Source organism: Platichthys flesus, chromosome 15, assembly GCF_949316205.1.
Source record: "Platichthys flesus chromosome 15, fPlaFle2.1, whole genome shotgun sequence".
NCBI lineage: Eukaryota > Metazoa > Chordata > Actinopteri > Pleuronectiformes > Pleuronectidae > Platichthys > Platichthys flesus.
Genome location: NC_084959.1, coordinates 10,906,538 through 10,928,877, shown reverse-complemented (window position 1 = coordinate 10,928,877; position 22,340 = coordinate 10,906,538). Strand labels below are relative to the sequence as shown.

The 22,340-nt window shown below is 43.8% G+C and overlaps 1 protein-coding gene across 1 annotated transcript in view; it reads left to right on the top strand.

Moving 5' to 3' along the window:
• The first annotated feature begins 14 nt into the window (after positions 1-14).
• The window catches only part of mtus2a (microtubule associated tumor suppressor candidate 2a), a 44,793-nt gene continuing 22,467 nt past the window's right edge, over positions 15-22,340 (top strand). Inside the window, exons 1-4 of the mRNA XM_062406547.1 lie at positions 15-91; positions 11,615-13,935; positions 15,384-15,642; positions 19,758-20,009. Coding sequence (XP_062262531.1) covers positions 11,875-13,935; positions 15,384-15,642; positions 19,758-20,009 — 2,572 coding nt within the window. The 5' untranslated portion in view covers positions 15-91; positions 11,615-11,874. The remainder of the gene's footprint in view (positions 92-11,614; positions 13,936-15,383; positions 15,643-19,757; positions 20,010-22,340) is intronic.

The window sequence follows — 22,340 nt, the reverse complement described above, 5'->3', positions numbered from 1 at the left end:
GAGAGGAGGAAGAGGAAAGACGCGCATGTGTTTAGTTTTTGCAACTCCTGCGTCTCGCCGACATTCTTCAGTGAGCCAGAGGAAGCCGAAGGTGAGTCGCACATGTGGAAAACACCTTTTTTTTGCGGGTTTCGTTTCTCTTACGCAGCGACGCCGCGGAGCCCAGCATCGGGTTCGGTGCGTAGTTCGGCTCGTATCGTATCTGCGTATTCTGCTGCTGACTCGGTTCGGTTCAGCAGCCAAACCTGTGATTCTTGTTCTTTTTTAAAATGCTCTGTGATTTCATGAGGCAAGGTGTGACATCTCTCAGAGAAAAGGACTGCGATGTGGAAGTTGACCCACACACGCAGGTTGGAACTGGAGCAGGAGACTGTGGCTGCATGCGTTGAAGAGAGGGAGAGAGAGAGGGGGGGGGGGGGGGGGCGAGGTCAGAAACAGCAGGGTGGTGATGGATGGAGCAGATCAGGTCTCTGAGGGTGATGCTAATGATCAGCTATAGATTATGTAGGATTTAGACCAATGATCCACTGCACTGAGAGGGGACCAGGAGAGTTTGAAGGAATTTATGTTGTTTTTTTTGAGGATTTATTGTTTTTTTTTGTCCAATCAGACAGAACGTGATCCTGACTTTACAAATATAAGGACCATCCTCCCATCCTTAACAACTTATTCCGATAAAATGCCAGAAAAATTGTTTTACAATTATTCTATCGTTTTGCCATTATACTGAGCCAGACTGAAACCAGTGACTGAAAGCATGTGAGGTTGAAGTAAAGATTCACTTTGATCGTTCTCTGATCAAACGCTCGGGGAAACCTTTCCCACGTCGTACCATCGGTGCTGCTCTCATTTTGCAAAATGCTTCAAGTCTCTTTCTTCTCTCCGTGAATGAGACTCTCACGCTCTCTTGCAGCTGTCCTCACTCCATCTTTAGTATCTAATTCTCTACAAAGCCAGAGTAGCCTTATGTCTAAAGAAATTAGGAGGATTTTTTTTTTACTTCTGCAACAATTCCCGTGTCCTGGTCGTCAGCTCTGGGTTTCTGAAAGCAGCGAGGGCAGAGCGGTGACCTGGATCAAGTGAAGGTGCAGACGGAGGGCATGTCTTTCACACTCAGCTGTCTCTGGCCCTGATTGATTGGCGTCTGATCCTTCAGACCTGGTTTGGCTGTAAAGTGTGAATCTGCTGTTCTGCTTACTGATTATATTACTGTATTAATTCACAGTATTTTCAGCTTTGAAACTACATCAGTTAACTTTGTTTAGCATTTGGCTGCACCGGTTTTAAGTGCTTATTGGACATTATTGATCCCAAAACCAGGCCTGTCCTTCACCTGTGGATCTCCCAGTTCCTTTTTCTCAAACCTACAAATCCCTCCCTGTCGTTGTCAATGTGCAGGCTGTCACTGCGTGCCGTGCAGGAGCCTGAGGCCTGGGCTTGTAGCGGCACGCTGTCTCTGCTGTAGCTGCTGTTCTCGATGCTGATGCATACGTGATTGATTCATTAGATCTGACCTCGGCAATGTCTGACCAGCAGATCAATCCAGCAGATCTCTGCCAGGAAAACCACTCGCACCAGGGCAAGTGCGAGCGAGTGTGTGTTTTGCTTAAGTGCCTGCGGCTCAGGTGCCTGTTTACGAGTGTGTGTGTGTGTGTGTGTGTGTGTGTGTGTGTGTTTCTGCAGGTAAGACAGTTTGTCACAAGACCCAGGAGAGTAGCACACGGGTGCAACCTTCAAGGTCATTTTATAGGACAGAAGAGAGGAGGAGGAGGAGGAGGAGGACGGTTGAAGGGAGATAATGGAGGTTATAAGAAGAGTGAAGGAGAGAGGCAACAAAAAGTGTTCTATCTCTTAATTACATGTTGTGTTAGCAAGGTTTTCTTAATTTTCAAACCAGGTTTTTCACTTTTGTTTTGGATGAAAATGTTTTGTTAATAGTTATGATGTTTTTTATGTTCTAGAGCATTAATATATCTGTGCATGTTTAAAAATGTGTTAAATAAAGAGAGAATGACAGAAAGAGGAAGCAATAGTAACCAAAATAATAACAACTGTTGTTGTGATCACCCATCGATACACAATTAGGCTCCGCTCTGCTTGGTGTGGGATGATGATGCGTAAGCTTGTGTGAGCTCAGCGTGAATGAATTGTCAACACACGTGCAAACGCACACTCTCAAATTCACGCTGCCTTTGTCTCGGAAAGGTGGCAACGAGCCTGTCGTAGCTCCTCCCCTGCAGTCACAGGCAGGACATCAGAGGATGAAGGGGAAGGCCCGCCTCCACTGATGGAACACACTCGCACAGTCGCACACACACACATACAGACACTGACACACAAACACTGATTCTGACACAAACACAAACACAAACTTCCCTGTCCCGTGGGAGCAAATATGAAAGACCCTTTTCCACTTGTGTGTATCCATTTGATGAATGTGTGTAGTCACCTCAACGGCAATGCTACAGATTTGTGTTTGTTTATGTTTGTGTGCAAGGTCATATAAGTTAAAACAGAGCGTTACGATGCAGATGAATGCAACTCTATGAATGAGCTCAGTGTTTTTACCAGGGCAGGACTGTGAGAGCTACAGTTAACGTGACTGTAAAGAGCCACCGAACCATTCAGTCCACTCCATTCATTTTTAATAACACAGCTCCAGACTGTAGCCTGTATCCACATTCTCTTGGAGGCTTGTACCCAAAAATAAACTTAAAATGTCAGCCGCAGCATGTTTGAATCCTTGAACTGGATCCTTAAAAATTCCCTCTTGATTTCCCGAGGGAGTTCTTCCCCTCATTGTGTCCCTCCTCATCCTCTTTTACCCAGAGTATGAGAACAGTCCCTTTTTACAGCCACTTAAAATCATTTGCTTTTTTTTTCTTCCATCACCATCACCACCCAAAACCCTGAGCTCACTCTATTCTTCGCTCACCTCTCGCTGATCCTTCGCCAGCTCTCCCTCCCCCACGCCCCTGGGGTTTATCACTTGCACATTACACATGCATACACACACTTACACATTACAATGCAAACTATACCCCCCCCCCCCCAGACAAATCCCCAATTCCTTTCCACCGCCCCCACTTTTCATCCTCTACAGCGTCACTTAATTCTCCTAAAATAAACAGTAGTGACTCAGCCACTCTGAGTGGCTTTTCAGCTTCTCTTTGTTTGGGCTGTCTCACCTTGCCTGACTGTGTCTGACTGTGTGTGTGTGTGTGTGTGTGTGTGTGTGTGTGTGTGTGTGAGCATGTGGCAACTTCCTCTTAGTCCCACAGATTCCCCTCCATCCTTTCCTTCTTTGTCTGCTTTGTATTTGAAGTGAGCTCTCTCTCTCTCCTCCTCCTCCTCTTCACCTCTTTGTCCCCCTCATTACATTTCGCCCACCAGCCACGCAAGAGTTAACGTTTTCCTCTGCGACAGGAGTGAGGGTAGTGGGCGGAGGGGCTCTGCTAATAACAATGCGGTGCTACCAGCAACCAGCATGGACAGACAGACCTATTTCTCCTCTCCATGGTGCATATCAGCACCCCCATCTGGATATGGCTGTGTGTGTGCGTGCGTGCGTTTGTGTGTGTGTGTGTGTGTGTGTGTGTGTGTTTTCACCGCAGGGCACGGTGAAACCAAATAAACAAGAGGCTCTCATCTTCTCATTCTCTCCTCCAGACTGTACTTGCCACTTTATTTCTAATCAAGCTAATCTCCCGTAATCTCCCCAAATTGCTCTTTGTTTCCTGCTCCCAACTTCCCTGATTTCTCTGCCAATGCTCGCCTCCTTCCTTCCCTGCACACTTGTCCCCCCCCCTCGAACCATCTCACCTACCATCCATCCTCACCGGCGGCACAGCAGAGCCCAACCAGACAGTGAGGCAGGGCCGTGTCCGATTTTAGTGGAGATTCAGTCCCTGTGCTTACAATTATCTAGACGGTAAATTGCATCAGTAAGTGTTTTGTGCAGCAGACCTCAAGTTTGCGAGCATGTACATGTGTATATAGGTGCATGCATGGTCAATACTTGGGTTTAATACATGGGGTGTTTGTGGATGTTTGAGTGATCGTCCGTTTCCTTATCCCAGCGCAGTATGTCATCATTTCAGCTGCAACAGAGACACAAGGCTTGTGTGTAACCATGTTTTGATAGATGGACCTGCATGCATGTATGTGTGTACTTGTGTGTGTCTGTGTGTCTGTTTGTGTGTGTATGTGCATTGGCCATTTTTTCATTTTGCCTCGACAGATAAATCCCATTATTGGCATATTGCGATTATCCGGTGATTTCAAACACTGCCTGCCTGAGCGCAAATAAGGAAATAAATCAGCTTTTATTGCAGATGATCAGATTTCCTCATCCCTCTTATTCAGTTTGGTGTGACCACCCACCCTGACCCGAGATCCTGCCGAAATCCTGTTACAGTCTCCTCTGATACAGAGTATGAGTCCCCCTGAGAGGCATCCGACTGTGTGTATGTGGGAGTGAGAGAAGGAAAGATGGGGGGGAGAGAAAATGAGATTATTTGGGCAGATAAAGTCTAATGTGCTGATGTGTCTTCTATAAGGATGCAAATGGGATTGATCACCTCACCCAACCCTCATTAACTCGGTGTTATCGAGGTGAGAATGAAGGGAGGAAGAGGAGGATGAGACAAAGACAGGCATGAAATTATCTTTATTTCATGAAAAGGGAAGGAAACAGTGGGGAACACACAGAAAAGAAAAGGCTAATTGAATAAAATTTACGAGGAGGACCTGGCCTGTTGTTGTTTTTTGATGCATAGAATCAGTGCAGATCAACATCCGACAAAGTGAAGGATACTATTTCTGGATCTTTCTCTCTTCTCCTTCATCGTTCTGTGAGACAACATGCTCTCTGGTGTGCACAGGGAGTTATTGCTCGGCTCACACGTACAAACACTGAGGAGCGGTTTGGTGAATCATCACTTGTGAATTTGTGTCTACAGGGCGCTCATTGTGTCTCCCGCGAAAAATGGAGCATTAGGCTTATTTCACTGTATTTCTGTCTGTGTTGTGTTGCTAACGGAGAGGGGAGGAGAATGGGTGGATGACTAGAGGCTTAGCCTTTTTTTTTCCTCTGAAGAGACTTTCTCTCTAAGCTTCATCCTGCTGGGTCATTGTATGTGAACAAAATAAAAAAAGTACTGTTTCCTTTTGGGTTGTGGGGGGTGGGGGGGGGTGCAGGTTATTTTTGAATATGCAAAAAGTCTGCAATGCATTCACATGTCTGCAGAGAGTAGATGTTCACAGCTTCACACATTTCTGTCACAATCGGCCTTGGGAAAAATTGTACAAGACGTGCAAGGATGGAGTCATGAGAGATTAATTACATGCATGCTAAGACACAGTATGTTGTGTATTAGAGGAATGGATTTTTCATCTTTGAGGATAACTGCTACGCTTCATTCTAATGTAAATCCCGCTCTAAATCTAATTATGTTATATGGCAAACACTCAGGAATCACAGATTGTTTTGCACACGTTGGCGTTCTGTCCATTTGCGTTCCCGCCGTCGCTTGTGCTTCCACTTCAGCGTGTGGGAATTCACATCTGTGCAGAAATGTGTGGATGAAAGTGAGATGGGGGAACCTGTGAGTGTATGTGTGTGTGTGTGTTTGTGGTGAGTGTGTGTTGTTTGGGTTCCTCAGGGACCACGGAGCTATAAAACCTGTCTGCTCTTCTGTGGGGAGGAGAGCAGCAAAACAAGAGTGCCAAAGACAAATGGCATCTGTAATAGCCACATGTGCAGCTGGATCGACAACAAAGACGCTGAGGGACGGCTTGTGTTGATGTGTCTTTGTGATCGTCTGTGTGTGTGTGTGTCTGTACAGGTGAGCGTCTTGTGCTGTCACATGTTTACACATGTTACTAGAAATGTAAAGCTGTGAGCTCTGTGGCAGTTTCTTTTGAATTTGCATTTCTTTTCTTGGCATTACAATTATGTACAACACATATATTTGAGCCAGTGGGTGATATTAAGATTGACAACCCCCCCCCCCCCCCCCCCCCCCCCCCATCATGGCAGCTGTGCATCCCTGTCTCTTTAAACTGTGTGATACTTATATCAAATTTTTATATTTGATGAAATCAAGACCCACCAGTGTTTAAATATTATCCCCTTTACTTTGTGCCTGAAAATACTATTGGGGGGGGGGGGGGGTGGGGGGGGGGGTGGGGGGGGGGTTAAATCCAAGACATCGCTTCTGTGGCATTTGATTTTTTTAAAAACATGTTAAAATTAACCTCGTAAGGAAGAAGGGAAGAAGAGATCCGGAGTGTGAAAAATACAAACCCTCCCCCTTCTCTGACCCCGTCTCCTCCTCATAACTTTAATATGAGCCCTAAGAGGGAAGCATGGATACCTCTTATGGAAATATATGATCCCAGCTTCCTCATTTGGAGCAATTTAGCCCTCATTAGCAGTATATTATGGTAAAGCAGTCTCAATAATTTAAAATCATTCTGCTCTATTAGACTTATATCACCGAGTCACTTCAGAAATCTCTATAGAGCTTGCTTGTACTTTAGAGGCTGTGTTCCTCGGCATCAAACTAATTAGAAAGCTTCCGTCCTCCTGCGACAACTCCCTCTCTCTCTGCGTCCAGCCTCTGCAAGTCTCATCTGTTCCCACACAAACAGATTCCTGCTGACAATAAGAGAAACACAGAAGGATGGAGAAGGCCTCTCTCTAATTTACAGAGTTTTCCCCCTCATTTTCCGCAATCCTTCAGAGAAGAGCTTTTATGATCGGTTAGCAGCTCGGTGCAAACCACAAAAACAAGTCCTTGACACGATTTGATGACTATTCTGATGTCGTCTCATCCGGCTCCATGCTCTCATCATTTCAGCAATTTGCCATCTACCCACTCGCAGGGACGTGATTTCCCAGGTATGAATCACATGTGACTGGTGGGGAGAAAAAAAACTTGTCTTTCACTCCGCTCAGGGGCATAAACACATTAATATATTTTCTTCACTTTTTTTGTGTTTATAATCAGCACAAGCACTTTAATGCATATTACAGCCTACCTTTTTAAACTATATAGTAAGTTAGATATTGTTGGCGACAACTGTCTATTATTGCCAAAATGGGGGATCCAACCCCCCCTATCCCCCAGGTAAAATCTGCCCTGACTACACTTTTTCTAGAACTGCATGTGTTCATTGCGTGGTCTGTCGGCCACATGTGCATCTTCATGAGCTCATGTGGGAAATGCACAGCAGAATGTATGCATGAGCTGTCAGTGTAAAAGCATGAAGCTGACCTTCAGACTACTCTCTGTCTTTCTAACGCTAACCCTTTTCCCCTGATGAAAGATGCAGGGGTCAACACCTACCGTATATTCTCCATTTCCCAGGGATATGGCATTGCCATGACAACTGGAACCCGACTGTTGAAAAATCTTGTCAGGTTTTGCTTCCTGGGGTTTTCCCAGAGGAGTTCAGACTGAGTCGTTACCTCAAGTGATGGGTCGCTGAAACGAAGCCTGCGTCATTAGATATTCTGGCCCTGATAACCTCAACATGAATATATGTAGGGATAATACTGATTTTGTCTTCTCTTGGTAAAGACCTGAATTAAATTAAAAAAGTCAAGTACTTGACCAGTGGGTAGGTGGTTCAACCCTGAACTCCTCCAGTCTGCCTTCCCAAGTGTCCTTGGGCAAGACACTGAGCCTCAAATTGCCCCTGACAGTTTTGCCGACAGTATATGACACATTGTGATAGAAGAAGTGCGGCATAGAAGTGCTGTATGTGCATGAATGGGTAAAAGTCAAATGTAATTTGAAGCACTGAGTGGCCCATAAGGCTGGAAGAATACAAATATATATAAATATCGTCTTTTACCATTTGTTGTTTTAAAGAATGTGAATGAACTATGGTATTTGCTTTGTACACCTTTAATCCATCTGGTGAAAACAAACCTGATCCCTGTGTAATTATTTGCAGGGTTTTTTCTCCTCATCAAATGTATTTGTCTACATTTGTTATGTAATTGCACTGTACATACTTCAGTGAAAGGAAACATGAACTCAGCTCCTCACCAACACATCTTCCTCCGTCCCCTCTCTCACATGTTCTCCTCCGTACTCAAAGGAGCAGAGGGTTTTCTTTTTTCCCAAGCACACGTCTCCTGAGGATGCACCTAATTTCTTATAGTTGTTTTCCTCACAGTGAGTCTTTTTCCTCAAACAGCTCCCGAGCTCTGTGTCTTCTTACGTCCGGGCTTTTGCCAGATTGGTTTTGTCCACCTCTCACTACGGGGCGATGCTGCGCTCATTGTGGTTCAGCCACTGTGACGGAGCTCAGCGCTCAGCCTCCCGCAGACTGCTGCCATCAGCACAAGCTCCGGCACTACATCAGTGCCGTAATCAATCTGCCACCATGTCCTCGCAGACATTTCTCTCACTCTCTAATATTCACTCTCTGTCTCTTTCCCTCCTGTTCCCGTCCCTCCCCTCCCCCTCGCCCCTCTGAAATGTGTTTTGTAATTAGCTGGTTATCTGATTGTGTGAACCAATTCAGTGTAAATATTAGCAGTGCACACAAAGGCAGAGTGCGGCAGATGATGTGTGGTTTATTCTACATCTTGTTTGTGTACCACAATGACTCGTCCCCATCGCTCTCTACAATCTTCATCCAAAGCACAATCTGACCAGTATTAGTGCAGTGCACATTCTTCACAGACATGCTAGGAATGGGCTGTTTTTCTTGTTGGGTGGTAGTGCTGCTAATACCCTTATCTTGCTGATGTGCTCCTTTACACTTGACATTTATTGTACTTCTGTCCGTCCTGGGAGAGGGATCCCTCCCATGTGGCTCTCTCTGAGGTTTCTACCCTGTTAAAAAATGTTTTTGCAGTTCATCCTTACTCTAGTTGAGGGTTAAGGGCAGAGGATGTCACACCCTGTTAAAGCCCTATGAGACAAATTGTGATTTGTGAATATGGGCTATACAAATACAATTTGATTGATTGATTGATTGATTGATTGATTGATTGATAGTGCTGGTTGCACAACATGATTCAGTCTGCAGCAGAGCCCTGAAGCTGCACCCCCGCTGCTGCACAAAGAGCTGTTCACATGTGCTTATCCAAAGTTCGGTGAAGCTCGACTCAGTAGCAGAACCCGAACTGGAGAATCAGGTGTCACTTATAATGCATTTAGAGTGGAAACAAGATCCAGTCGTGGCTCTTGTGTGTTTTTGTCTAATGGAAAGCCTGTTCCCTTTCATTTCAAATGACTATCCATTGATATTGATTTATCGATGGTCACAGGTTAATTCTAATTCTATAGAAATCGAACCTAACCTGTGTCAGTTTGAAGCCGATAAGGTGAACGGTTCACCAGATATGAATTCCACAGACAGACAGAGAGATTTCTGGAATTGGTAGATAGATAGTAAAGAACTTGATATTTTACTTGAGAATTAAATATATATTAAAAAAGTATTAATATTTGGATTTGATTATTGGTGTCATTTAAGGAAATAACCCTTTTTGGTATTCAGCTCAAGAGTTCTCCTTTTCTTTTCAGGAAACTATGATAATGTCTCCAAAATATATTTAGGAGACCTTCTGGTACATTTGGAAAAACTTTAGCTTTACACCAGCAGCATCAGATGAGCCACAGGCAGTGGAAGCTGCCGTCTTTATGCGTCTCAGAGTTCACTGGTATCAGTGCCAGAGGACACACGGAGCAGGCACCTGCTAATGAGAATAAACTCCCCCGCTGCACGTTTAATTAGAGGGCGGGTTATATTTGAACTGTAGAAACTACTCAAATATTCAGTGTGATGGTTGGGAGACATATATTCGACTACATAATGACCAGTTTATTCAAAACATACAATATTCACTGTTTACATTAACCTGACCACTGTGATAGAAAATGTTTGCTTTTGAAGCTTGAAGATTGAAGCTTGATTTGGTTTTAATGTCTGTTGTTTAAGAGCAACCTAAACTGTAAACCGCTCTGATTGAAGCGCCCTGCAGCACGAACATGGCGCAACACAACTCTCAGACATTTGCCGTCCCTTTCATCTGATCATCTGATGCATGTACATGTGTGTCAGGGACCGAGCAGCAAGCACAAGATTTCAAGAATGAACAATTTAAAACTGGGGATCCCATTAAAAGGGATCAGTCAGAACTATACTCTGACAAAACATTACATTAGTGCTAACAAATTATTCAGAAATGAGACAAGATGGAGACATAAGCTGGCTGATAAATGTATTTGGAAACATTGAGGGAAAACTAAATAAACAATAGTGGGGTTTCTGAATACAAGGAAACCCCATTCCCCCCATGCTGATGCATTGATTGGTCTTGTCCAATTACTGGGAGTGTATATTTAAACAGGCTCCACCCCCTGCTACCTCTTTTGGTCAAGCCAGGAAGATGGACAAAGAAAATCAACGCAAAGAAAATGTATCAATATGACTTATTAGAACAAAACGGTGTTAACCAAATGTGCCCTCCTCATTTAGAATACAACAAAGTGTCAAAAATGTCACAATGATACAAATAAATAGTCTGAGTTTGAAACAACATGATAACGTGAATGTGTGTAACCATAAACCAAATTGATGTAATGAACAAGGTGAGACAGAGTGGATTTATCATTCATTACAAATGTGTGGCTGTGGATTCAACCGACCCAGTGTGTCAGCAGAACCACATGCCCCCAGTTAAGATGGTGTCATTTTCTTGGAGCGATCTGAATCTTGGTTTTCCTGTGCATCCTGCAGAATGTTGCTTTCAAATGAAACAGCGTGGTTCTGCTGTGCGTGATCAAATCGTGGCTTTGGCTCAAGCAGCCATATGGCATGTTGGAGAAGGCCTGTGGAGAGAGAGGAGTGTTTACTCCCCTGCAGTGATTAGACATACAGTATGGATTTCTCCCTCCAGAGCCGGTGTTTCCACTCCTCACCTATAACAACACCCACGCATAATTATCGTGTTTTTTTATGTCGGAAACATACACACCCTCAAGCAAACCGTTTGCCTGTGTCATGCTGTAAAGCTAGAATGTTTGAAACATACTTTTGTTGCTGATGTTTTAATCTCATCTTCATCTTGGATTCTATTTTTCCAATGTCTCTAGAGGAAAAAAGCTCATTGCAAAACACTTCACACTCTCCCTTCTCTTCCTCCCTGTCATCATCAACCATTCCCATGGAGATTCCTTCACTTAGATCCAAACAGTCCTCTCCTCTCTTGTCACTTAGCTCTTTTCTTCTTGCACCATTTGCTCATTTAATTACTATTGTTGGTATTGCACTACTCTAATAATATTCTTATTCGGCAGGTGCTTGTAAAAAATGCAAATCAAAATAATGCATTTAGTGTGTGCGTTTTTGTCTAATGGAAAGCCTGTTCCCTTTCATTTCAAATGACCATGCATTGATATTGATTTAGTCTCAAAAGACTGAAAGCTATACACTGCTAATGTCGGAAAATTGCTGCAACACAGACCAGACTAAATATAAAGCAGCTAAATTGGCCCTGAAAGCGAAAAGGCTTCTACAGAAGTGGCTGTAATTCAGGCATATGAGTTGCTCTTGCTTACAGTGTCTTTTGTCATTGTTATTTCAGATCGAACAAACCACCCGCTCCCTGAAGACCTATCAGAGACAGCTTTGTTTACACACTGTAAACGCAAAGTAAGCAGGGGGGTAGAGGTGGAAAAGATTTCATGAGATGACATTTCGTCCCTGGAGCACTCAACTGAGGGGCCATCGTCACGCAGACCCTGTCGAGGAGAGGCCTGCCATAGAAATATTTTTTCATCTCCATTAATGGCCCCAGCAACCTGCAGGTGTTTATTGTGAACAAGTCAAAAGAATCAGTCAAGCATGAGCATCCCAACAAGTTTTCAGGGCCTGAGGGTCAGTGTGGACAGAGGAGATAAGATCGGAAACAAAACCCAGATCCAGTTCCCCCAGACTGGGGATGATAACGCCAATCGTTTGTCTTCTATAGCTGATCTAGGAGGAAGGAGACTGACAAAGGACACAAGATATGGAACAAGTTCAATTCCTCCTTTGGTGTCTCAGAGTGAATCCCCTGACAAGTTGGTGATCTGGGGCTCCGAACAGCAATGCCTGGAGCCTGACCTCCGAGAGTTTGAGCTTGTAGAGTGTCAGGAGATACATACGTTCGTGGGAAACAGGGATCAGGAGGAGGAGAACGAGGAGGAAGACGATGGAGGAAGTCTGAGGGATGGACGAGATGAGGGTCCAATGTCCATATCCTCCAGTTCAACTGCCAGTTCCAGTTCGGTCGGCATGAGGAGAAATGACAATGACAGCAACAAAGTGGAGAGGAGACTGCAGAGGGACAAAGGGGGGCAAAGAAGGATTGCCTGTCATAGTACTGAAGAGTTAGACACATGCGTGGAAGGCTCAACAGGGAGGGGGAAGGGAGGTCTGAAGGAGTCCAAGTCTGAGACAAATGTGTTTGTGTCCAGTTTGTCAGCCATCGGCCTCAGTGGGAGCTTGTCGAGTGCTCTGGACTGTACCGGAGAAGCGCCATCTCCTATCTCCTTGTGCCACCCCAAGACCTACCCTTACCCAAATGTCAACAATGCTACCTCAGCCAACACCAGGAGAAGGGCAGTCCCTGCAGATGTCAACCAGAACTCGGCATCATTGCATCCTCAGGAGTTATATGACTGTCCTCAGTTCTGCAGCCAGGATCAGAGAAAGAGGGATGGAAGCCATCACAGAAATGCAATGTCTTCTAACGTGGGGCTGGGCGAAAGGAGGAGGGCTGGATTTGATGAGAGGGTTCTTCCACCACGACGGCAGCAGCTTGTCAGACCTCTCTGTCAGACCGAGATGGGGAAAGCGAGGAGCTCAGCAGAGCCCAGTTCATATCGAGATAACACAGGGCAACCCAGTTCGCCCAGTCACACTCCAGATTCATACAGTAATGGGTCGAACACAAAGTTTACAAAAACATCTTTACGTGAACCCTCAGATTTCTCCCATCTCTATAACACATCTCTATTCTGCCAGTCCAGGCAGCCCAACCAGGCAGCCCAGAGGGAGGAAGTGCCCGTAGAAAGATCACCAGTTGCAGCAAAAAGGCCTAGTTCCAGTCCTCCCAACCCTTCCACTTTAGACAAGAGACAAGAGACTCAATTCACATACAGAAGAAATTGCTCCAGTCCTAGCAGAACAGGGATGGAATCCAGGTCATCAACCCCTCCTCACTCTCCTCTGAGGACATCCCAGGGCTCACCACGCAGGCAACCCTCTGTATACCATGTTTCCAGGAATGTCTCTGGAGTGATAAGACATATCCCGTCAGGATGCAACCCTGCTCTACCGACGTCAGCTCAGGGCTATGGCAACAGTTGCCTGAGAGCACCAGTCAGAACTAATATAAGCACAAGTGGAATCCCCAAAGCGCCTCCTAACAACCAGCAGAGCTCCCCCCACTCTAACTACACCCCCAGCCCCAGAGAGAGCTCCCCATCACCAAAACTCAAGCCTAAAGGAGTTCGCCCTAAAATTATCACCTATGTCCGAAAGAATCCTCAGTTCAAGCCCCAAGCTGCAGACGGGCCGTATCAGGTATCCTCTCTACCATCCAGGCTCTCGACATACGCACACGGCCAAGCACCCAATTCCTTCAAAGACAACGCTAAAGACCCCTCCAAGCCTGAGACAGAACCAAGAACCGCCCCAGTGCTTATGGCCTCCAATCCGCTGTATGACAAGTACCGGCAAGACATGCAGACAAATATGTTCCCACCAGGTGTGCTGAGCAGGAGTATCAGGCCCCCTGGACATGCAAACACCGTCCCCCCTGCACATACACATGCCCCTCCGCATGTGCACCCGCACAGCCACACAGCACCCCCCAAACTGGGCAGTAAAGCAGACAACTTCTATGGGGCACCATCAGAGGTGAGTATTTTGTACTTTGTCCTCAAAGTGCTGTGTATGATTTGAGTAGAAACTTGTATTATCATGTGTGTTGTAGTTCGGGCTAGTTGCTCATTCTTATTTAAAGGATTTATTTTCTGTCCATTTTTCATTTGGTGGCCGATGCAGTGATCGATGTTTGGGAGTAGAAAAAAATCTGATTCCAATAAATGGACCAACGTGTTTTCAAAAATTAGCAGTGGTAAATCAATGTAATTGAGGCTTAGTTTAAACATAAACCAATAATCATAAATAAAAAGAAAATACAAACCCAACTAATTATATATAACTTGAATTTAGACAATAAATGTTTGAAAATTAAATTCTTGCATTGTTTATTCTGTAAAAATGAAGGTTTTCATATTGACAACATATTTGCTGATATCAACATGTCTGTGAAAGGCCCATATGGGTAGATTTTATCGTCCAACTGATAAGTCAGACTCTATAATCCACTGTTCATTCATACAGACGGTGAAAAGGGAGCAGCGATTGAATTTGAAATTATGATTGTTGTATTAATTAGCAGCAGATAATTACTGTATGATTTGCAGAATGTTATAAACATTAATGCTGCATTCTTATTTGAGGTCCAGTTTTCCAAGTTTGGACCTCCAGAGTCCAAAGACCAGCTTCAGATCATTTTTCCTGACTCCTCATATCAATGTCCCCAGCTAGTTTTCATATTTATTCTATCCCTCAGTAAACTATGTATTATTCATCACAGATATTCTGCATTTTATCCCCACTCTCACAAGCGCTTTATTGCTTTAAAGTCGTTCCTTATTGATTCTGATTAAATAGCTTTATTGGGAATTCAAATTCATACAGCATCAAGCTCCAACATGTGGAAATAAATAGTTAATGCATGCTCAACTACAAAGCCCACAGGGACATGGGAATTCTCAAGGCTTCATATAACACTGCATGAGAGACCCATACATTGAGCAGTTCCATTAAGAGATTCCACTTACTCAAAAATTATGCCGGTGATGTTAAACAACCTACTCACGGTGCATACACTCTGCTCTCCTGCAAAACATGGAACTTCTTGTTATCAGAAATCGTCTGTTGAACATGATCAGTCACATCATATTTGAATCATTGGTTTTGTTCAAACTGAATATTTGATGTCATAGATTTGAGTCGATGTCTGTGGATGCATTCAAAGCTGTAGAATATAATTATCTGCTATTAGATTACATGGTGCATCAAAGCTTTGTTTCTCATTGTGTCCACAGGCAAAATACACAAAAGTAATCATGTGTCGGCAGGAAGATGTAAATCAGTAAACACATTAGCTTATTTCCTTTACTGGAAGGAGGATTTACAAACATGATGCAAGTGTACAAAATGATGTTTATGCTAGAGATCTCTAAATAGGTTACAAGATATGTATTTAATAATATTTTTGTTGGCATGACTTCTAGGTGGGACGATCCGCCAGTTTCAAAGGGACTTCTGTTGAGGACACGCTGCAGCCCCGGACAGCCCTTCAGGCCGGAGGCAGTGGCAGTCTCCTGCGCTCTGGCCGAGGTCTGCGTCTCGGCCTGGGAGCTGTCAACAGGGCGGCTACGGGTGCGGCCAAGGGCAGAGGACCTGGTCAGGGGCAGAGGTCGGTACTGGTTTTCAGCCAGCCAGTCCAACCTGTCATCCCGGCAACCAGTCAGAGAAGCCAAGAAAACACAGGTACATAAAAACTTCCCTCGCAGCATGTTATTTTTTGGTTTCCTCACAGAAAACAGCTGCAGTGGCAGATGGAGGCTGTCTCTGTGGAGCTACAGTAAGCATCCGACTTTTTTTCCAGCAACCCAAAATTTGACACACTAGAGAGCTACCTTGTCTTTCGTCTCCTTTGCAGCAAGGAAGGGTTGTGGGACTCTCTTCCTCTTCCTAAAATTGGCCTGAGATGAAGGCAGCTCATTAAAATGCATTCTCTGAGATTAATCTGGGCTGATGTTATTGGAAGGTTTAAAGAAATACTGAGGGGAGTGATACTGCTCCGGGAGGCTTCCATCTACAGAACAAAATAAATAACTAGGCTTGCTCACTCTCTTTCTTCACGCAGCAAATTTCTAATTCAGATGTCTCCGATAGCACCTCCGACTGCTGAAGTGAGATTTGCATTACAGCTCACGATCGTCCCCGGAGTATCGGAGTATGAAATTTGTTCATCGCTCGCCACTCTGCTGGAAAGCTGCAGCATTTATCACTTACATGCATATTTGATCTGCTCTTTCCCTGAGTGCGATAACCTGGACACACAGTGAAAATACATATGTACATTCATTCACACACAACCCAAAGCTGCACGTACAGAATTGATCGGCACAGTTTTATGATGTGCTAGGCATCCTTATCATAATCCCTATTAATACAGATGTAGGGTCTCTTGATGCTGCTGCTCGGCCCTCTGGGGAACACAGGCTTTGAAGTGCAGAGCAATTAACGGTTAATAAACATCAGTATTTTTCTGCCTGAAACATCTCTCATCCATGTTGCACCCGGGCTTGCACACACTGCATTTATAAACACCAGTCCAAATATATTGAATATATTGGTCAGCATTATCAGTATCCGTCACTGTGTGTAGGATCATAATTGATGGAGTTCCTTTTGCCTTTTTCAGTTCTGTTTGTTCTTTCACCCATGTTCTGGAGACATCTGACCTCTAAACCTTGTTTTCTCCTTTCTTTCTCTTCTCTCCATCACTGTAAATTGAAGCATTTTAGCCTTTTGTAAATTATAATCTCTCAATTTTTCCATATTTGTACATTACTCTAATGGTACTAGATAGCTATAGTATACCTGATACAAATTACTCGACTTGTGTAATAATGGAGCAGGTTTTAAACTCTAATGAGGATCATACCACTGGACATTTGTATGTTGCATGTTGAGGTGCCGAGCCCCCCCCCCCCAAAAGCAGCTGAGCGCCGCGATTTAGTTCCGAGTCGAGCTGCAGAGATTGCGGTGCACCGAAGTATCACATTTAATAACATGCAATTTAACGCTTTGCGGAGGAAATCTGTGCAGGTTGTTGCAACTCACCTTGGGCTGTAATTAAAATCGGTCGGTCATTATAGTGCTTATCCCGGCTGTCCGTCCCATTGACTTTTCTGAGCTGTATTTATATAATTCACCTCAAGTTTTGGGTCCTTCTTTCAGTGAGAGCAAGTGGATGGATGTGGTGTCTTTCTGTTTTGTTGTTGAGAAACTGGAGGTAGTGTTTAAGACCTGAGGGCAAAGTCAATTTATTTTATTCAAATCTGTTGTGTGGCTGAAGGGAGAAACTGCAAGCCCAGGAAAACACCCTGCAGGCTTCTATGATTTATAGTGTGTGTCCTAAATTCACATTTGCATGAATTTTAGTCCTATTTATGTTCCTTTGGAGAACCACTTTGCAGGTTTGCAGGTGGGATTTTGGGAATTTGAAAGAGAGGGAGGGAGTATGGAAGGAAGGAAGGAAAGAAGGAAGGAAGGAAGGAAGGAAGGAAGGAAGGAAGGAAGGAAGGAAGGAAGGAAGGAAGGAAGGAAGGAACAAATGAAAATGACAACGAAAAATGACAGGGAAGTATGGAACAAACAAACGAAAGAAAATAACAACCAAGATGACAACGGAGGAAGGAAGGAACGAGGCAACAAGGGAAGGAAAGAAAATGACAGTGAGGGAAGGAAGGAACAGAAGGGAAGAGCGGATGGAAGAAAGAAAAAAATGAATAAATCAACGAACCCAACACAAAAAACAGGGAAGGATGGATGGAAGGAGGGAACGAACAAATTAATGAATAAAAGTGAAAAAATTGAAAGTAAAAGAAAGGAAAGAGGTATTTTTCAACCATTTCCTTTTAGGTGGCACAGAATAATGTGTGTTCTCATTGAACAGGCGCGATGGTCCTTGATATCCAACCTAAAGTGGATTTTTGTCCCCCCCACTTCTCTCCCTCGTCTCTTAGGGGGCTTGATTGGAGTGGAGGGGTTGCAGGAGGGAAATCTGGGCATTCATCTTTAATGATCCTGACATTCTCACTCAAGATGGGGCATCCTATTTTGTGTCTCCCCTCCACCGACTGTCGCTCTTGTCCTGTAGAGCGCTGTGGGAAGGAGCGGGGGGGGGGGGGCTGCCCACCTTATCTTTGCGGCCAGCAGGGGATAATGCTCTTCTTCTGCAGGATCTAGACCCTTTACTGGGAGCTGGGGCAGCCAAAATGGGGCTTCTATTCCAAGGCCTGGGGGTTTTGCCCAATGTTTGTGTGTGCATGTGTGTGTGTGTGTGTGTGGGTGTGGGTGTGGGTGTGTGTGTGTGTGTGTGTGTGTGTGTTTGTGTGCCATGGTCGCTCAGGCCTGCACATTTCATCTGTTTTGCTGTTGGAAATCATAGATTACCGAGGGGGAGGATTTCTCCCCATTGCTCACTAACAAAAGCCGCCACCATGCAGCTGTGATTACTTTTTTATCCTCTCTTTGATTCCTTGTCTTTTTCTGTCTCCTCCAAAAGATGTTTTCTCTCTTCTTCATTTTGTCTTCACTCGCTTAATCCAACTTTCATTTTAGCTTTTTCTTTTGTGGTTTAACGTCTGGAAAAACCTTCATCTTCCACCGCAGCTTTTAGGATATTCTGTGTAACTGCTGTCAGATTCACTGTAGCCCCTGCAGTTACAAGGAATAATGAATAATAGCATTACCGTTAATGTTATTAGCTATGAATACAAGCAAACCCTAATGTATGTACTGGAAAGATAAATGGCCTACCTCCTAAATTGTGTCATAACAGTGTTTACAGCATTAGAGAAACCACTGGCCACCAGCCCGGTCTGCAGGCACGGCGACAGCCACTATTAGCATGTTGTTGTGTATATGGTTAAAGTATTCGCTCGCTGTGGAAACCGGAGACATAACACAGACGACTTCCTGGTGCCTGCTGAGAGCTTCATCAACACAGAATGATGAACGACGAGGGGAATCAAACATCATGCTTAATCTCCTCCATTTATTTAGCTGTCAGCGGTGGTTAATGAGTTTACAGTTTTCACTCAGACACACACACACAAACACACCATTTTGCTGTCTATACTTCTGTTGAGCACACATGATTAAGGGAGGAAAGAAGCATAATTGCTACTAATTACCAATTGAGATGAAATGGGGGGATCATGAGCTATAAATAATACACATATAGCAGTCACTGGGTACAGGGCAGTGTGCCTTCAGTGTGTGGACCAGGTTGAACATGTTTTCAGTGGTCGGCAACTGGGTCATATCCCTTGTCAAAATCGCAGCCACATTGTTTTGATAATCCGACTCGTTTTATTATTTATTATTACAGCACAGGTGTTGATCTCCGTCATGGCAACAACATTCATAGAATCATTTCCTGTTTGAATGACAAAGCTTTTATTTTGAAATCTTGGGTGTGATGATTGTGTTGATGGATCTAAAATAGCTGACATGTAATGTAAGTCAAATTGCACCTGTCAGTCATTCCAACTTAAATATGGACCACACATATAGATGGTAATAAAACAAATTCAGTTTCATTCGATGACAATTATTGACTGTAAAATGTTTCGTAACTTCACCATGCACCATAGGCCGTTTATAAAAAGCTCTGCACGCACAACGTCCAGCACATAAACCAATAAAAGGTTTGAGGATGATTTGAGGATAAAACTGAATAATTCATTCTCTAGAGCATCACCACAGGCCAAGCAAACATCCCATCCCAAACAGGCACATTTTGAAGGGGCACTGCACTAATTAAAGAAAGATTCACCATGATTCTTCATTTTGTGCTTTTCTAACAGATGAGGTGTTCACCCAACACACTTCTCCTCCGGCTCCAGCGATGGCCGCGGCCCAGCCCCAGTCCGCAGCCGTCAGGTCCCTGTTGCCCAAAGCGAGCCAGTCGGGCCTGCGCCCCCCGGGCTTCAACTCCAGCCGTCACCCCGCGGGCCGCCTGGCAGCCTTCGGGTTCGTCAGGAGCTCCAGCGTGTCGTCCGTCACCTCGGCCCACTCCGCTGACAGCTCGCAGAGTGACCCCTGCAGGACAGCTCACCGTGAGTGCGCTCATTATAAAATCTGTGTGAGAGCTGATCCCTGCTGGGTGTTTGGTTTTTGCTGCATCGTGCGGTTTGTCCTTTTCATAACATACTGGTATTTATCAGTTAGCTTAATGGCTCATTCAAAAACACCCACTTTATCATCATCATGAGTGCACTATTATTATCACCATACTGTTTTTATTGCCTCCTTCTAAGTATTCCCCTCATGAATATAATTAGCATAAACAGCCCCCCCCCCACACACACACACACACATTCATTATGGTGCAGTCTGCTTTCTCTTCCTGAGCTCCGCCTCACTAACAATGTATTCTCTAATCTGTAGTTTTAATACACAAGCTGCATACCATTAGAAACAAAGCTGCGGTTTTATGAAGCACATTGTATATAACGTATATAAAATGACACAATATGGAGTATGCAGCTATATACAGTAAAATGTGTATTTGTTAATAGAGGCGTATTTTGATTTCCTTCAATCATCTAAAGTTCAGTATTCTTTTGTTTGTGCATTCGTAATAAGACGCCCTAATATTAGTCAATTAAAATAATTATCATATTATTATTATATAGGTCAGAACATTGTCACTAATTCATTTCCTCCAGGATGGGTTTTCATGCATGTAGCAGAGCTGGTATGTTATTACAGACAAGACAACTAGATGAATTGACTTAAGAAAAGTAAAAAAATATGCATTTTCACAGTTAACCCAAGAAACCGTGATATTTCATTTTTCCCATACTGAAAAATACACTTTGAGTCATTCACTATCTCCATTTGACAGATCACCTTTTATCTATCTTGAATGCATGTAGAAATAAAAGAGCATAATATGTCAGTCCCAGGATTCATGAGTTATTTAACAGCCCCGTAACTGGGTCTGTGCTGCACGTTCAGTCAGTGTTCTCCGATGAGAGATCAGTTTGCTGACTGAACTGGGGGGAAATAGTTTTTATGTTCACGGTCACCTGGACGTGCACATGCATGTTATGATTTCAGTGCTGCCTCTCAGTCTGGTTGGGTAGTTGGCTGAATTTATGGTCGGTGTGTGTGTGTTTGTGTGTGTGTGTGTGTCTGTGTGTGTCTTTATAATGTGACCTACATAGGGAGCACTTGCTCTTCCTCTCCCAGTTACAGATGACGTACAGCATCTGCACTCTCACGCACGTCAGCCCCCCTGTTATGTCATCGCTCCATTCCCTGCTTTTGTACTTTATACTTTTTTTATCCCTCTTTTTCTCTCTCTCTCTCTCCAATTGGTTGAATATGAGAACACACTCTGGGAGTAATGTGGGGGGAGGAACCTCTTCATCTGCCTTTGAGCAGGGAAAAGAGGAGTCCCTTAGGTATCTGGAGAAGAACCTGATAATTGAAAGAAAGTGTGAATGCGGAGGTTGTCATTTTTTTTAAAGCTTGACATAAGGCATTGGGGTTGAGTTTATCATTCTTTTTCATCTCTGATGTTTTTCCTATGATTTTGTTCCATGTTATGGTAAAAACAGTAGGAGACCAGTTTTTTTTTGAGATGCAAAGCTCCTCTTCTCCTTATCTTTCCGTATTCTTATTATTTTTCTTACTAATATTTTTTGCATGATCTAAATCAGCTGAACATGGGAACATGATTTTCTTCCACACTGAAACTCCAGAAAGTGGGATCTTCTGGAATCTTAAATTTCCTCTCTGCATATATGTAACATTGTTGTTTCTCAAAGTGATCTTGCCCCAGCATCTACTGTCTCTGAAGTCAAAATGTAAAAAGATCAGTGTATAACAGAAAAGTAATAAGAGTTAAAAACAATTTATTTTTCATGACCCATACACTACTAACAACCACTTTAGGCTATAAATTTCATCATCTGTATTGTGGTTTGTTGTCAGAGACAAACATAAACATTGGTATTGAATCCCCCCCCCCCCCCCTCCCTTCTTTCTAGCTAACAGCTTCATTTGTATTGTACTTAATAAATTACCCTGGAAATATCAATATCATGAATCAATGAAATGAGATCCAGGCCTGAGAAAAGCCTGTGCTGCATCGGTCTGGCCAAAGATCCCAAGTTCATCCCCGGCTACGTAAATCAGACCTAATGTGACTGTTTGTGTTACAGGAAACAAGTGCGTCCACTAAATCCTGAAGATAAATTACACCGTAACATAACAGAGGCCTAATTGCTCGCTTGTTAACATGTTGTCTGTTTAAGCAGCTGCTGGTTTAAAATGCCGGTTTAATAATGCAGCTAATTTATCACCTACATGTAGTTCAAAACTGCATAGACATAGTAGACATGACGGCTTTATAAATATTGTTGAGGCACAGACACACG